Source organism: Narcine bancroftii, chromosome 6 (assembly GCF_036971445.1).
Source record: "Narcine bancroftii isolate sNarBan1 chromosome 6, sNarBan1.hap1, whole genome shotgun sequence".
In the NCBI taxonomy this organism is placed as follows: Eukaryota; Metazoa; Chordata; class Chondrichthyes; order Torpediniformes; family Narcinidae; genus Narcine; species Narcine bancroftii.
Window position 1 is genome coordinate 63,899,579 of NC_091474.1, and position 18,502 is coordinate 63,918,080.

An 18,502-nucleotide genomic window follows, 5' to 3' on the forward strand; every position below is an offset into this window, starting at 1 on the left:
CAGTGATCCAACTAGGATCATGACCTCCAGAGCTATCCATGTGAAATCTGCATATTATCCATGTAACCATGCAGGGGGTCCCCCAGGTGTTCCTGTTTCCTTCCACATCCCATGGATGAACTTGTAGGTTATTTGGCTACTGTGAAATGCATCTACTCCAGTTAGTGAGAGGAACATCAGATGGGGGTTGGTAGTTAATGGTCATGCGATAGAGAATGGGTTGGAAGGAAATAAATAGGACTGATGCAAATGAGAGGCATGGACTTAATGGGCTGAATGACTTATTTATAAGGAAATATGAGAGCTGTACACGCGGAAAATATGAGAGGTGAGCAGAAAAAAAAGGTTGAAGTGGAACCGAAAAGGTTTGCAAGGAATGAATGGTTATTTATGGGAAGAGAACGAGTTGTGAGTGGGGAATTGATGATGCTCCAGAAGTGATCGATAATTCAGAAGGAAAATTATATTTTCATTTTTCCCCCCATATTCTTTGAACACCCGTTTCATTTTTCAAATTAATCTTTTTTAAAAAGCGGAATTGTTAGAAGTGAGAAAACAGGTGAAACTTCCAGGAGTATGTTCAAATGTAGTTGAGAACCCTCTGACTTGGGAGGTGAGGTATAGCGCTCTTTTCAGAATCTCCATCTGGGCTCATTGTCAGACAGACGTGCGCAGGTTAAACTGTAACTGAAAACGGTAGTTAAACATTCAGCTAAAAACTCAAATTTGGTGTGCTAGAAAGAAAACTTCCACAAACTATGGCATTTTATTTCAAATGGAAGCCTTTAAATCTGCTTACATTTTTTACAATAAATTACATAATTTCCAATCTTTTGGAATCTAATAAATATTATATAACTTTTAATAAGTTCTTTTTAAAGTACATTGAGCTGTCAAACAAAGGTTCTACAGTCATGTACAAGGTCAAAATATTCTGAAACCATTGTCAAAAAATTCTTTTAAAGAGCACAAGCTACACAGACCAAACAAATAGGCTTTTCCTACAAAGATCGTGTTAATTCAGAGGCAAAAAAAATCCAACAGCTACAAACGTAAAACCATCTTGCAGGTCTTGCCAAAAGACACACCACCCCCCGCCCCCCACACTTTTTTGATACCTTTAAAAAAAAGATAAAAAGCAACATGCTAACTTTGAATCAAGATACACCAAAGTTATCATAAAAACAGTGAACAGTCTGTACAGAGACGTGCAGTGTATTAACAACACTGCTTTTTAACTACAATTCCAAGGGTGGGGCCAGAGTGATGGTGGGGAAGGGGTGTTTTAAATATACAAAAGGCATTATAAAAAGTAAAGAATCACTGTTAAGTACATGTGTTGGACAAAGACAAGACTTATTGTTACATACAACAAAATCCAGGCAGAGGGTATTTTTTGTTTATTCCAGGGCATGGCTGTGTATCTTGATTTCAAATCCTTTGACGCCACCTTAATAATCACAGCAGATCCCAAAGAGACCAAATAGGCAGCTGTGACACAGCCTAGACACGTACGAAGACAGGTTTTGGTCTGCTTCGCAAATGATAACGATAACATAAACATTAGAAACCAAGTATTTCATGTCTTCAGGAAAAAAAATCCCCTTTTCATTTACAAGGAAAAAAAAAACACAAAAATATAACTTGTCATCATTTCCCTAGAATAAATATATCTTTTAGGCTGGCAAGTACAATGTTCATTATACACAGTTCTTTTAAAGATTTTTTTTTACAGTTTTTGTTAGCTATTTTCTTTCATTTTTTGACGAAATGTTCTGTATCAAAATTAAAGAAAAAATATCAATGACTTTATATAAAAATGACAAAATAGGTTTCCTCTCCAACTGAACAGGTCAGGGAAAACTCACAGTAACCTTTCCCCTAAATCCAAACCTGTAAACACAAGGCAGTAATCAGGAAGGAATCTCGTATGCATTTTGGTTACACGTTGAAGGCTGATGCCAAAAGCACTATGTTCCACCACTGTCTGCCCACTGTAATCTTTGAATTACCTGTGCTTGTCTTACACAAAATAATGCAAGCAATTTTCTATTTTTGTTGTTTTAAAAACCTTTACAGTAAAATTCATTTAAGAAACAGCAAGCTTGTGCAGTAGAAGTGAATCAAATTAATACCAGAGATAGTCGCATGGCCCGGCTTCAACGGGAGTGGAGGGTTTGGTATGGGGGGAGGGGGTTGGAGCAGAGTCTGATCACACTAATACTGCCATAACTGGTTAAAGTCGGCCCTGCAAAATGCTGTGCCGCGCAGAGTCTTCAAACAAGGAACATTTAGAGGCAAAAGTCCTTCTTGCAACCCCACTCCCACCCACAAAAAAGATAATGGTCAGGCCTGTCCGTTAACAGTAACAAGATTCCCAGGCAGACTGCAAATGGTTATTGCTCCGACAGAACACTTCATTGTACTTCTCCATCTTCATGAAAGTGCACTTAAGTGCTGTTAGTTTTGTTGAGAAAAGCAGTTTTTCCTTGTGGCTACAGTGCTAGTTGAATTGTTTTTCTGGTTTGTAATTTTTTCTTTGTGCCTCTATCCAGCGTCTCTTTTTAAAAAAAAATTAATAAGAAAAAAATAAAAGTAGCCCCGGGAGCCATTTAAGTGCACTGTGCGTCGGGAGGTCCTTTCATCACCTACATTCCACTGAGAGCCCATTCTGCGACGAGTTGGACACGGAAGGGTCGGCCAGTGTTAACATGACAGCTGCCGTGAGAGAGCTGGATGACGGCGAGGAAGAGGAGGACGCCGTCGTTACAGTTGCATTTGCTGCAGGTTAGGCAGAACAAAATCTTCAATATTTTGCTGAGCTAAATTAAACATTAACCTGGAACAAACTTGCTGCATTTATACATGTGCAATACACAAAAGTACATAAAAATTTTTTTAAAACTCAATGCCCCAAGGGACTTGTAGCCAAAGATGTATTTTTAAGACACTAGTGTTGTAAGGCAGCAAAATTGAGGGCCAGATTTATTGCATAAACACCAATGTGGTAAGCCAGGTCACTGGTTTGATGGTAATTGAGAAATAAATATTAGCCATGTTTGCTCTGAAGCCATGAGATCCTGTGGGGTCTGGAGTTCAAGTTGAGGATTCCCAGGGCTACACCCTCCTGCCTGTCTGCCATTTCTGGCGGGCCTGTCCTGCAGATAAGACCTAATGTTTTGGGAAATGTTGAGGGCATATCTGGGAACCTGACTGCAAGGTTTACTTATGGGTGGCTCTGCAGGTTGTTGCTTGAGTTGTCTGTAGGACAGCACCACCCCCCCCCCCCCACCACTTAGAAACGAGACCCCAGATTAATGGGAAGACTTTGTGTGGTTCACTGTACTGGCAATGCCTTTGCTGTGACTGAATTCCATACCAAAGTCAATGCCAGTTCTGTCCTGTTTAACCCTTCCTTGGTCAACCTGTCAATACTGCAGTAATAATTGTGCATGTTTTCACAATGTTGTTTGGAGGACACTGGATCAAACTTCATGGCTTATTATCAAATGGTAGTGGAATTTAGTATCTAGAGATACAGCACACAAACAGGCCCCTTACCCACCCAGTTCACATTATCGATCACTCATTTACACTATTCCCCATTAATCCCATTTTCAGTTAGTCTCCCCAGATTCCCATCAATCCCCCAACCCCAGATGCCACCACTCACCTCCTCAAAAAAAGAAACAGTTTAGATTGGCCAATTAACCTATGTTGGGATGTGGGAGGGAATTGGAGCACGGGGTTGGTGGGGGGTGGGGGGGGGTTTGCAGTCAGCGAAAATGAGCCCGTCTTTCTGCATTGACCGCACCGGAGGGTGGGATTGAAACCCCTGTCTCTGGCACCGCGAGGCAGAGACCCTGCTAGTTTCACCATTAAGGTGCCCCATTTCCTTGGAACCATCTGCTCACTCAGGAAGGGCTGACCACACAAAACATTAGCCATTTTCACACAGAGATCCTGCAATACTGCCATAAAGAAGACCCATCATCAAGCCAGCTTTGCTTCCTTACTCTGAACCAAACAATGCCAGCAATAATGCTGCTCCAGTGTGTCATTTTACACAGCACGCTGGCATTCCAGAAGCAATAGAGGTGTAACACAACAGCGTCGGCGTCTAGTCCGACGGCTTGTCCTTTTATACTGATGTCAATTCGGCGCTGTGACTACCTCCGCTATCGACATAAAGGCAGGACTACAATGACCACCCCCCATTCCATGTTCATAACTTTTACACAGAATGCCATGGTACAATAAAGGCTTGCGCCTTCCAGAGGCTTCGTAAAAGGGGTTTATTTTATGGAAAGACAGGGAATGTCCCAATATGTTTTGCAGGACCAGATAAATTCTCTCCAAAAACATGTTGGGTACAATTGGACTTACTATCGCGGTCCTTCTTTTTCATCCGCTTTCTTCTCCTGTCAATGGAGGCTACCTCTGATTTTAGGGAGAGGTAATGTCGTCTGATCTCCTGCAGCTTCTCTTGAAGAAATGCAATGCGCTCCACACCATTCATGTTCTCAACATCAGCTGAAGGCAGTGGTGTTAAAACAATAAATAACATGCATTAGTATACTAAGGGAAAAGTGGCAAATAACATTCAGACTGGGAAGTACAGTGCCCCCCCCCCCCCGCCCACCTCTCTACGGAGGAGTTACATTCCAAGAAAAATGACCCAGCTGTGCTTTTCCATAACACAAACTCCCCCCCCCCTCCACTTTGAATCGCATCTTTAACTTGAAGCTAGCACTCCTCAGGAAGTTATCTCTGAGTAGTAATGTCTCTGTGGATGCATGGTCCAAGGGCAAAGGAATTCTGATTCTATTTTTGCAAGAAGTGGCTGTTCTTTCAATTTTAGTGGATGATTTATAAACAACTAATCACGTTATGTTTGTATCAATATATTATGTGATTTTAAATTTTAAATTGGATATTTAAAAAAATTAGTTTGATGAAGTATCACTGTACAAGCATCATTAGAAGAGATGGCTGTATCAATTTCCAAAGCCAATCTCTTGTGACCTCCAGCTGCGAACCAGCAATTTGTGATCATTGTCCTTGGAAGACCAGTTCAATTCTCTGTATATGTTTTGTATTTATTTATTCATATAAATTCTGTAAGAGCCAATTTTTATTCCTTGTATCAAATGGTTTTAATATTTGTGAATTCCATAATAGCAAATTTCCTTTACCCAAAATGCTGTAATGTGGGAGTAGACAATAATGTATTGGAGGAAGGCAGCCAAGGCTAGAGAATAAACGATGAGGTGTGAACCAGGAAAAAGAAACAGAGCAAATCTGTTCATTATAGTTACACAAAATCAGAAATTCTGAGACCATTTCCCCCCCCCCCCCCCATCATTGTCCATGCACCAAAGTAACCTGCAGGTTGGGCAGAGCCAGAAGGTTTAAAGGATGATTTGCTTTTCAGCCTGAAACATTCAAGGCAGCAAAGTCCTGTTAGAGTTGTGAGAAAGCTACTAGTATGTAGATCTGGTGGGAAGAGGATGTTGCAGAAATGTAGATTTTTAGCTGAAAGACTAATTAAAACCATATTTACTTTCTTTGGAATAAAAGGAGGCTGAGATTGATTTCATTGAAATATTTAAAATGATAAAGGGTCCAAGTTGGAGTGAATAAGTAGAATCTCAATTTCACAGTTTGTGTCAGTAACCAAGGGTAGACTTAAAATCATAGGCAGAAGTATTGGAGTGGAAGACTGGAACTTTTTCTTTCAGTCACTGGGATTTTTGACTGTTTTTCCATACCTAGAAGGTTTCAGGCCAAGATATAAAAAGTGTAACTAAGTTGGAGAGCTCTTGTTGGCCGATGAGCATGATGGGCTGAATAACCTCCTTCTGTCCTGCAATTTTCTACAGTCCATGGAACTGATTCACATTTCATCTGTGTGCAGTAATCATCTGTTTGAAATATTAGCATACTTCAGCCTGTCATCGGCAGATTTAACGTAATAAATGTTAGAGGATCGTTATCCAACAAAACTTAGCTGAGCCACATCAGATATCTGAACAGACTACTGTGATGGAATATTTGGAGATGTTTTTGGGAGATAAATTGGTAAAATTAGAGTAGGTTACATACATACACAAACTTTAAAACAGATCTTATTTAAAATACTGAAGAATTCATATTCAGTGACTTTACAGAAACTATGGAGAATGGTATGCACATTTCACAAATAGGTGATAATTGAAATGGCATAATGAATGAATGGAGTGTTGTCTTTAAAGCAACAACCAGGAGATACAATGTCTATTGATAGCTCTTTGCAAGGGTTTTGACAGAGAGCACAGAAAAGTCACTCCTGGGTTCTTGTTTCCCTAAAACAACAGATGAACTAAAAGACTGAATCGTATTGTTTGCTGGAGAAGGAGGGGGTTTTGCAAGTGAGAGAGAGAAGGACATGTGGCTGGCAGTATGAATCTCAGAGGGAGAGAGAAACAGAAAAGTTTTAACAAGCCAGGAGAAGCTTGTTGGAACTGAAACAGAAGCTCGAGAGTGGTGGATGGCTGGAAGTGCGATCTGTCTGATGTTTCTCTTGGAATAAGCGAAACAGAAAGGAACTCTGTGCTAGCCTGAAAGAAAAAGGTTATCATCTGGAGAACCCTGATGGGGCAAGTTTCATCAGCAAGACATTGAGGTGGCTAATGGTGGTACCTCTGTTGTGGAAATCCTGGAACAATACATCTCTCTCTGCAAACCTACAAGAACCTTCCTGAGCTGTAAACATTTACCTTTTGACCACTAAACCCTGGTGAACTTTATACATGTTAAATTCTGTGCACAGTATAAGAATTGCCTGCAACCAGAAAACTTGGAAGAATGAGAAGTGAGAATGAACTATGAATCAAAGAACTTGCGCTTAGTATTAGAAAGGGGTTAAGTTGGGTAGTTAAGTTAATAGTGATAAATTAAAATTTGATTCTGTTTTCATGTTTAAAGATAATTAAAAACATCTTTTGTTTAAGTAACCATTTGTCATGGTGAATATATATTGCTGCTGGGTTTTGGGGTCCTTTGGGCTCGTAACACTACCAAATGCTTTTTTGAAGAGGTAGAAGGAAAGGTGAAGTAAAGAAGTTAAGGATAGAATTCCAAAGCTTGAAGCTGGAGTAAACAATGGTGGGTTGGAATCAGAGGGGTACAGAAGGACTGAAGAGAATGCAGAGGGTTGAAGGAAATTCTTGAGATATGGAGGGATGAGGCTTGGGAGGAATTTTAAAAGAAGATGAAAATAAGTTTTATTCAAAGTTTTGTAAGGAAGGAAAGTTACCAACCAAAGGCTTTTCAGTGGATGGCTCAGGAGATGGATAGTGTACATGCTGCTCGTGATGACACATCAATACCCAAGCAAGCTTAGATGCAGAAATCAGTAACACACTGTCTAGTGAGCGTGGCATGGGTATAAGAATGATATGCAGAGTACATTACAGAGGGTATCAGCTTAGATCTCGAAAACAGTGATTACTTCATGATGTATGAGGAAATAGGGAGTTAACAAGGAAGGAAACAAATTCAAATTTTAAAACCAAGTTGAAAGTATGAATTTTATAGAACTAACGATTAACTCTAAAAACAACTGTGTACGAGATAAGCACAGGAAAAGTGCAGAGAAAGATCAAACTGGAACATACTTCCATGAGAAATACAAGGAAATTTCACCCTGAGCATTACAGATTTGAAGAGACACAATTAAAAAGTTGTACAAATTAATGCCACAAGGAGGAGACAGTTGTCTATAGATTTACATTCTACTACCTTATTGCAGCTGATGTGTAGTCTATTCAAAATACAGGGGAATTATTTGGGCATGCCACTGTAGTGGAACAGCCCATCGTGCTAGGACTTGCTATTCTCAGAAGGAAGGAAGAGTTAAAAGCTCTATTTATCTCAATGCAAGCCCCCTCCCAACACCCCCATCAGACCAAGCCTTCCAATTTCTCAATGCAAGAAAAATTTGGTCAGGTTACTTTAGTGCCAAATAACCAAACTCACCCATTTGAATACTCCATTTGTAGGTTCTGGAGGTCCTGCCACTCTGTTCCTGTGTGGTGTCCTTCTCCCCATTCAAAGGAGATTTTCCTGGGGTCAGTACTTTGGTGCCAGACGTGCTTCCAGGCAGAGAATTGATTCCTGGTGGTACTACAGAGGAGCTCTTCTTCACTTGTACAGGTTTTGTAGTGTTTTCACCCGCAGACATCTCTTCGCTATCGCTACTGTTTGCTGCAAATGGAAAACAAATGCATTCATACACTGCTGTTTGTGGCCTCAGAAATTCTCAAACAGCCAAAGAAATATAATTTTTGAAGCATAATGAATCCTGTATTACAGGAAATGTAGCAGGTAATCTGGACACAGTAAATTACTATAAAGTGACCAGAAAAAGCATCAGATGATGTTTTTCTAAATAGATGCTGACAGACCAATAAACATTTGCAACTTGCAATTCCTTGAAATAGTGCCTTTGGATTCTTTGCAAAAACCTGAGAGGGTACCAAGGGTCTGAATGTTAAGATAATTCTTCCTCAAGTGAAAGGCTTCCTCTGGGAATATTAGGCTGGATTATAAACTTGTAACCTGCATGTTACTAAGACAAAGGTACAGATATTAGAAATACACAATCAGGGTGCAGGATCAAGAAGGCATACAGCACCATCCATGTTCTCCTAGTGACATCTGCAGTTCACAGTTCAGAATGTTTCAGAATCAAACCTATCTAGATTGGGTTAGCAGTGACAAGGGAAGTCCACCGCTGGTCACAGTCAGAACAATACAGCACAAACACAGGCCTTTCAGCCCATCGCATTCCCACTAATCTTCTTTCCATCTAAACTAATTGTATCTCCCTACATTAGGACTGTATTGTTCTAATCTTTGCCTCTTCCAAGTGTCTGTGTACCTGCCTCATATCCAGAGTTTCAAAAATTTCACTTGTTTTAAAAAAAAATGTCCTTTAGGTTCCCTTTAAACTGATTCCTCTCACCTTAAGCCCACGCCGTCTTCTTTTTGAAACTTCTATTATGGGGAAAATGTCATTGAATGAGGAGACATTCTGAGCCTCATCTCTTTCCTTAGCTTAAATTTCACTTCAGTTTTACCCATCAGGGATATCCTCCCTCTCTAACCACCCTGCAGCTTCTATTGCCTCCTTCCCAGTTCTGACAAAGGACCTTTTAATTGAAACATTAGCTCTATTTCTCTTCATGGATGCAGCCTGTCCTGCTCAGTATTTCCAGTGTTTTGATTTTATTTCAGATATCCAGCATGTGCAGTTTAAAAAATTGATTAATCCAGATGTTATGTTGAACCTGCAACAAGACACACATTGATCCACAAATGTATTCTTGCCAATTCTGGACATTACAGAAAAAATGTACATGTACTCAAAAAGAATGCAACTGAGATTTGCTAGATTGGTTTCAGGAATAAGAAATTTCAGCCACATTGTTAAATTGGAGAAGACAAGGTTATGCTTGGAGTAAAGAAGGCTTGAGGTTCAATAGAAGTGTGCATAATGAGGAGTTTAGAATAAATAATAGAAAAATATGCTCCTATTGAAGAAGTTACAGATTTAAAGTGACAGTAACCTGGAAGGGTGTGATAATGGTTATCAGTTTATTGTTATACACATGGTTCCACATACGTTGCTACTGCAATGCTTAATTGCTGCAGTTCTACATGTATTCACAAGAAAAAGAAATACAACTCCAATGGTATACATTAAATTAAAAATAAGTAACAAATGCAATAAATATGTAGATAATAAAAATTGACATTATAATAGTGCCTGCAATCCTTGTTTATGATTAGTGTAACAAGGGGAAGTTCAACAACTGTTGGAAGGAAACTGTTCTCGAATCCAGAGGTGCTGAGATTCAGGCTTCTGTACCTTCTGTCCAAAGGTAGCAGGGAGAAGGTTGTGGCCAAGGTGATGGGGGACTTTTATGTTGGCAACAATTCACTGTTTCAACAACCTGTGATGCAGTTAATCAGTATATTTTTCACAGTGCCCCAACAGAAGTTGATAGAGAGTTCAACATGATGTCAAATTTCCTTGGACTTGTAGAATAGAGAAGAGTAAAGCACATTGCAGGCACTTTAGTCCATGTTATGTTGTATAAATCAGAAACAGAATCAGGATTTACTGTCATGAACAAGTCATGAAATTTGGAGTTTTGCGGCAGCATTTTAGTGGAAACATAACCATCTGTATTACTATAAAAAAATAAAACAACAATAATAATAATACACGAAAAGTGAGGTCGTGTCTTTGGTTCATTGATCATTCAGGAATCTGAGGGCAGCGGGGAAGAAGCTGTCCTTGTGCTGCTGAGTGCTTGTCTTTAGGTTTCTGGACCTTTTCCCTGATGGTAGCAGAGTGCAGAGGGCATGGCCTGGGTGGTGAGTGGTCTTTGAGGATAGAGGCTGCTTTTTTTAATACACCGTCTCAATGTAGGTGTCCTCAATGGAATGAAGTCTGGGGCCTGTGATGTCGCAGTCCGAGTTAACAACCCCCTAAAGTTTATTCTTGTCCTGAGAGTTGGCACCTCCATACCAGGCAGTGAGGCAACCAGCCAGAATGCTCTCCATAGTTCACCTGTAGTGGTTTACGAGAGTCTTTGGCGACATACTGAACCTCCTCAGACACCGCATGAAGTATAGCACTGGTGAGCCTTCTATGAGATTGCATCAACGTGGAGGCTCCAGGACAGATCATTGGAGATGTTAACACCGAGAAGTTTGAAGTTCTTGACCCTCTCCATTATTAAGCCCTCGATGAGGACTGGATCATGTCCCCCTGACTCCCTCCTGAAGTCCACAATCGTCTCCTTGGTTTTGCTGACATTGAGCGCAAGGTTGTTACACCATTCAATAAGCTGATCTATCTCCCTCCTGTACACTTTCTACTCCATGATCATTCTCAAAATCAGGTTTATTATCATGAACATACGTCATGAAATTTGTTCTTTTGCGGCAGCCATATAAACATACTCCATGATTAACCTAAACATTCCTTCTGTCACAGTTCATTACCCTCTATTTTTCTGAGAACGCTGGTGTGTCATTTTTCATGGTTGCTTTCATGTGCTGGCTCCAGGAGATGTCTTCTGAAAAATGGACTCCCAGGAACTTGAAGCAACCAATGCCCTCCACCTCCATCCCATCAATGCAAAGAGATATGTGATTCTTTGGGCACACCCTTTCCTAAAATTAACAATAATCTTATTGCTTTTGGTGATGTTGAGAGCAAGATTGTGGCTATGGCACCACCCTACTAGGTTCTCAATCTCCATCCTATATCTGACTCATCATTTCCAGTTACTCAGCCAACCGCAGTAGTGTCGCCAAGGAATTTATAGATTGCATTGGAGTCACAAGTTTTGAGGGAATAGAGCAGGGGACTAAGCACACAGCCTTGGGGTGTCCTTATGCTGATTGTCAGTGAGGAGGAAGTTATGTGGCCAATCCACATTGATAGGGGTCTGCCAATGAGAAAGTAGGGATCCAGTTGCAGAGGGACTGACTCAAGAAGGCAGCCAACATCATAGAAGTCTCAGATCCTTCAGTTTGGTCACAAGTTTTACTGGTTCTGGCTGAGCTGGATCTTCTTGTGGTCCAGGTGGTCTAACGCAGAGTGGAGGGCCAGTGAGGTGGCATCTGGTGTTGTCACAATAGGGGAGCTGAAGTGAGTCCAAGTCCTTCCTGAGACAGAAATTGACGTGCTGCATAATCAACCTATCAAAGCACTTCATCATAGTGAATGTAAATTCTACTCAATCGACAGTCATTAAGGAAGGTACATGTGCTCTTCTTGGACACTAGAATAATGGATGTCCTTCTGTTTCAGGTGGGGACCTCTGAACATTGTAGTGAGAGGTTGATATCTGCAAAACCTCCAGTCTGTAGACTAGCCCAGGTTCTAAAGTCACAGCCAGGTACACCATGTAGGCCACATGCTTTTTGAATATTCACACTCTTGAAAATATGAGGAGAAAAGTTTTAAATGCAGAGAGTGGTTATGATTTTGGATCTTGCTGCCTACATGGGTCAAATGAGACTTTCAATAGAAAAGTGGATGGCCATTTGAGGAAAAGTAATGTGAAGGACCACAGAAAACAAAGGACATAGAGCTGATTGAGTTGCTGGCACAGACTCGATGTACCAAATGGCTTCCTTCTGTGCAATTCTATGATTAGAGGTTAGCCGAATTAACTTGGTCTTCCCTAGCAATCCTGTGGCACAATTAAAGAGATGGAAAGAATGAAAGAGAATGCAGGAACCTCATGTGGAACAGGCAAGGGACTGGCATCAATTGATCAGATTTTTCAAAGAACCAGCGGTGGGGAAAATGACCTTCATGTATGGACTTATAAAACACTTCTAAGATTTAGAAAAAGATTAAATGAATCTGGTCAAAATCTCCTTCTGTCAGGTTAAAAAAAAATACAAATAGCAGAAAGCATATTTACTGAAAGAAAAGATAAGAATATTTGTTTCCAGTGGGTCTTCTTACTTAAGAATGTCCAGCCGACACCATAAATAGTGAAGACAAACAACAGATGCACAGTTTATGCAATATATTCAAATTAAGAATAGACAGATAAATAAATAAATTAAGGCTCTTCACAGAAACAAAATCTGGCAGAAAGCTAAAGAAATTATTTTTATGATCTATTCACAAAATATGCAAATTTATGTAAGGCTACTGTTTATTACATTCTGAAAGGGAATCATGATTGACAAATCTAAAGGAGTTTGAGGATGTAACTGGGGAATAGACAAGAAAAGAAAAACAGTGGATATTCATAAATCTGATTAAGTCCCAAATAAAATAAATTACAGTGTAAAATTTAAAAAGATTGTGTTGGTGTGTGGCATTGGCATGGATTGAAATGTGGTTGACAGACAGGAAGCAGAGAAGGAATAGCCAAGTTTTTTTTCTTCGAGGGACGGGCAGCAACTTGTGGGGTTGCTGCAGGGATCTGTGCTTGGGTCTCAGCTACATGCACTACATCAACCATTGGGGTGAGGGAACAGAATGTAAAACTGGGTGGGCTTAGTAGCTGCAAGGAAAAGACCAAGAGGCATTAAGGCTATTTAGACAGATTGAGCGAGTGGGCAAAAGTTTGTCAAATGCAGTGTAATGTGGATAAATGTGAAATTATCTACTTCAATAGAGTCAGGGGAGTATGGGTTAGTGTAGAGATTAGCACAACACTATTATAGCACCAACGACCCAGTTTCAAATCTGGTTCTGCCACACGTTCACCCCATGTCAGTGGGGGTTTTGTCCAGGTGCTCTGGTTTCCTCCCATATTCCAAAGATGCACGGGGCTAGTTGTTTAATTAGGCACATCAACGGTGTGGACACAAGGGCTGTAAGGATATTCCAAAGATGCACGGGGCTAGTCGTTTAATTGGGCACATGAGCAGTGTGGGCTGGAAGGGCCTGTTACTGTGCTGTATCTCCAAAAATAAACTAATAAACAGATATGTAAATAAATACATAAATAGATAAAAAAGACAGAAGATATATAAATAAATAGGCAGATACATAAATGGACTGATAAGCAAATAATAAATAGACAGAAAAATAAATAAATAGAGATAGAGCAAGGCAGTATATTCTTTAAATTGTATTACATTGATTGGAAAGGGTTGATACACAAAAACTTGGAAGTTCTTGCACACCAGTTACTGAAATCAAACATACAGGTTGCAGCAAAGAGTTAAAGCAGCAAGTGGTTACGTTACCCCTTATAACAAGAGGATTTGAGTACAGAGCATAGATGTCTTGCCCTGTAACGTTCCCAACAGGACAACCAAAAATAGAGTCCGAATTGATTTTGGGCTCATGTTTGAGTTATTTATCATTTTTTCACTGGGAAGTATGAACAGAATTCAGCCTGGGAAGAAGACAAGAGTGTATAAAAAGGAGAAAAGGAAATTATTAAGAATAAATCCAATCTCCCCTATCATAGGTATAAAACGGTCGTTTTCCTCTCCAATGAAACTGCAAAAATTTGAGTCTGAAACGAAATCGGGTGGAGAAAGAAGCAGAGTTAACATTTCAGGTCAATGAAATGACTTGAAACTTATTGACAAAACATTCATTCCCTTTCTCAGCTCACGGATGTTGTCTGAATTGATGAATATTTCCAGCATTCAATGTTGTTTCTCGGTAATTTCCTTCTGGGCTGAGAATAGCCATAGATGGAAGAAAACGTGTATTCTCACCAAGCCCACACGATCGATATAATATTCAACAAACATGAACAATAGTCATCCGATATCCTCACCGGTTCGACTCTTCTTTTTATTGTTGATTCCTGATCGCTTGTGGCTGCGTTTTTGCTTCTTGGTTGAACTTCCTCCCTGAGCATCTTTTGGCCTTTTGTGACCAGAAGCAACTGGAACGAAATGAAAACAAAAGCAAAATTATTCTCTTCATCTAAGGAACTCAAAAGTCAAACCACAATGAGTAAAACAATTCCAACCTTTAATACTTGAAAGAAAATCCTGACCTATAATTTGTCTTCTCTTCCTGTATTTCAACTTGTATAAAAAGGTTTTGCAAATGTTACAGTTTACAAAGTACAATCTGTAGTGCTCTGATCAAATCGCATTAGTCCGATAAACTATCTGCTTTCATATGTCTAACAAGTGTTCAAACATCAGAAAGCTTGACATTTCACAGGAATACTATGTAGAAGATACATTGAATCAGAGGGGGACTAGCTGTATTAGAGACTTTACACAAGAGAGCACCTTAGTCAACAAGAAGCAGTACAATCAAGCTATACGAGTCAGTGAGCTTCGACACATACCTGCTCCATTTCTTCTGTGCAGTTTCATAGAGGTTACTTTCTGCATGAGCTATCCCACTGTACACCAATTTCAACCAACAACTATGAGATTATGCAGAAAGCAGAAAGGAAGGATGAGAGTTTATGAAAGCAAAAAAAAAGTTTGAAATCGGAGAGGGAAAACAGACACTCAAGAGTGGAGAGAGAAACAAAATTGCTGCTTCAGTTCAATAATCTCTCTTCTTAACTAGCAGATGTTGTGAGATTTATGAGCTTTTAAAGAAATCATGGAACTTGAAAAATAGGAATGAACATTGGGTGTTTGACATCCTGTAAATTGGGTGGAGCACAGATCAAGAGGATGGACAATGGGACAAAGGAAACAAAAACCTGGGTACAGAAATTGTAAATGGTTACAACAAGCAATGTAAGAGTGAAGGCAAGCACAGAATTCTGGGAATTCTGCCATGCCAGACTCTTCGTGGAAAACAGCCCAATAGTCATGTGAGTTTCGCCACTCTTCCACATTCTGGGCTTTGGAAAAGGTCAGTACAATCAGTGCACGAATTGCATTTAAGTTCTCATTTTAAAATCACAAAACTTTCACCCACTTCTGCCTGCTTTTTCCCAAACCCAGGCAAGCTTGCTGTTTTGATCCAGTGTGGCAATGAGACGGAACTTGCTTTTATCATATCCTCAGGATGCCCAAAGCGATTTCTATTGACATGTTTTTTCACTGTTGTAATGTAGGAAACACAGCGAAATCCCACACACTGCAAACAAATTGAACGGTCAGATAGTCTGCTTCAGCGATGGTGCTTGAGGGATAAATATTGGCCTGTACGCTGCTCTGTTCATAGTGCTGGGGCTTTTAGTAGCCACCAGAGAGCAGGCAGGGTTCTAATTTAAAACCCCAAACAGAAGGTGCAGCACTCCCTCAGCGTTGGCAATATTCAGCCGCTTCTTGTTGACTGCAATGGGCATTGGGACATCCTGAGGTCAGGAGAGGTGTCACAGAAATGAAAGCCTTTCTTATATTGTTAATCTTATTGTGAAATGTGGATTCCACATTTATCAGAATTAATCCACAGATTTAGTTGCAATGGACCTGATAGTAACAACTGCTGCATGGGAGAGGAATGTAAAAGCCAGTATTCCTGGCATGGTTCTAATAAATAGTTCCTGTGTAACAGACAAGGATTAAGTCAGTAAATCTTTTTGGTCACACAAGAAAACTGGAGTTTCTCCATTCAAACTAGCAATTATGGACTCACAAGCCCGCTTGCTTGTACAACAATTAAACAATGATTTAGAGTATAAATTGACAGGTATTTTATGGTAAATTTTAAGGTGGCATTACTCTCACTTCCTTTTCTATACAGGGTCTCTATGTTCTTAGTATGATTTGTACAGACCACTGTTAGAATGGAAATGAACTGATAAAGTCAGAAGTTAAACAAGAAAGCCTGCAGACACTGTGATTGTAGTTTAATACATAAAGGCACTAGAGAAACTCAGCATTCTTTATGTAGCAAAGATACATAACCAATGTTTCAGGGCTGAGCACAAAGCAGGCAGGTGGCCGGAAAAAAGAGGCCGGGGGGGGGGTAGGGACATGGGGAGGAGCACGGGCCCACGGAAAAATGCCATCTCATTTAAATCATTTGGATCACATGATCCAGGCCAAGACATGTGACACAGTATGGAAGGAGTAGTCTACCAGAGGAGGTGATACTTTTCAAGCAAAATGATAACCCTCCTCAAATGGTTCAAAGATCACATGGCAATGCGTTGAAGAGTGGAAGGATTCTTTCAGATGTTTTTCACCAACATACTGTATGTGGATAAATGAATGCTGGGAGAACATTAGAGAAAATATGATCGATAGGCCATCATATTTGTGCAGTTTTACAATATGCAAAATGGCCATCACAATAGTGAATGGAGAAAAAATAAATATTTTACTGACATTAGTGATTTAGATCAACCTGAGGCAATGATTTGATACTGCAATACAGAGCTGCATTTTTATGTTTTTATGCCAGTACAGGTACTTAATCTTTTATCCAAAATTCTAAAAACCAAAAGCCGAACATTTTTTCCATGGATGTCATCTGCACACCAAAGCTTGCGTTTGGCGCATAAAATTACCCGATGCAACCCACGCTTGAATATCTCGTGTCCGTCGCTAGTGGAACCCCAGCGAATCCTTACTTCATAGGTGCCAGCAGGAAAAAAAAGAACCCAGTGCCTCCAATTCTCTGTAATACAGATGCTCAATTCATTGTAGACCCGATGCCCGTGCAATGCTGCCGCAAACACACCCCGTCCAGTGCCGGCACAACCCCCTCCATCCAGCGCCACCGCTGCCGCAACCCCCCCACCCAGTCCAGAGACCCTTCTAGTTGGCGTGTTGCGCGAATCTGAAATCGGTGCAATCACTTAATATGTCTCTTTTACTATTATTCTATTATCAAAGAAATTCCAAATTCTAAGAGGTGTCTGGTCCCAAGGGTTTTGGATAAAAGATTCTGTAAATACCAATATTGTGGTACAGGTAATCAGTAAAATACCAAGAAAGTGCAGTCCACAAACTGAAAGAAATCTATCCGATGACATTCTTATTTCAAATTTATTTCTTCCTGAGGCTGACATTTATTTCAACTACCACTCAAAAGGGCTTCAGTGATTGCAAAGATGCATGTTCTTAGGGGGGAAAGGGAAGGCACAATAAAACAATTTTTTGCTCTCATTTGGTATGAACATTTGGTATGATCCTCTCCCTTGGTATGAACAGTGACTAATTCTACTGAAATTCATATCTGCAGTAAATCATTGGACTCCTGATGCAAAATACTTCAGAGGCTGGAAACAGTTGGAAATATTCAGTGGATCTGGTAGCATCCAGATACAAAATCAGCATTTGCAGTTGATGACTTTAATTCTTGGTCTCTCTGCACATATGTTGCCTGACCTGCTGAGAATTTCCAGCAATGTTTTATATCAGTCATCTAAACCCCTCTGACCTGACATCAACACAAATAGCCTCTGATGACTGTACTGCTGGTCTACTTGGTCAGTTATGGAGCCTTATAGGGTAAACAGTTGACCAACGTTTGGCCCCAAGATATCGGCGCCAAAAATCGGCAGCAGCCACGAGGCGTTGCAGACTGGCACAGGGCACCAGAAAATGGGGAGACTGCCCCCCCCACCCCATCTGAGAAGGAGAAGCAGAGAAGATAGTGACCAACAGTGGTGGACCAGTGATGGGTTCTACAGCTGATTAACACACACAGGCAGTAGGGTGTTGGCGACAAACCCATGGAGGCTGTGGGCCGCTGGAGACTGCAGTCAAGGGACTCACACCAGGCTGCAGACTGTCTCAAAAGTGGCTGAAGGGGTATCAGGTATCGGAACTGGGATGTGAGAGGGTGCCGAGGGCGCTGAAGGGTTCCTGATCATATCAGAGGTTTGGATCTGAAACTTGGGTTGCTGATGGTTGGACTGGACTCGGTGTGGCTGCATAGACTAAGTCAGCGCTGGAAGCAAATTCATAGACTGTCAGTGACTCTGTGTGTCGGGGGGGGGATGGGGGACTCTCTTTTGCTTCTGTTTGACTGTAAGAGGCACTTCAGGCAATTTCTGCTGATGGCGAATCTGTCTGCCTTACA

The 18,502-nt window shown here is 40.5% G+C and overlaps 1 protein-coding gene across 9 annotated transcripts in view; it reads right to left on the reverse strand.

Moving 5' to 3' along the window:
• Nucleotides 1–767: 767 nt before the first annotated feature.
• The window catches only part of arid4b (AT-rich interaction domain 4B), a 239,110-nt gene continuing 221,375 nt past the window's right edge, over nt 768–18,502 (reverse strand). For 7 of the 9 annotated variants that reach the window (XM_069885133.1, XM_069885132.1, XM_069885134.1 and 4 more), the window contains 4 exons: nt 14,325–14,435; nt 8,020–8,247; nt 4,387–4,533; nt 769–2,781 (listed from right to left, as the gene is read on the reverse strand). In XM_069885133.1, the coding sequence (XP_069741234.1) occupies nt 2,645–2,781; nt 4,387–4,533; nt 8,020–8,247; nt 14,325–14,435 (623 nt within the window). In that variant the 3' untranslated portion in view covers nt 769–2,644. Of the gene's footprint in view, nt 2,782–4,386; nt 4,534–8,019; nt 8,248–14,324; nt 14,436–18,502 lie in introns of all 9 variants that reach the window. The other 2 variants (XM_069885135.1, XM_069885139.1) reach the window with 1 other exon arrangement.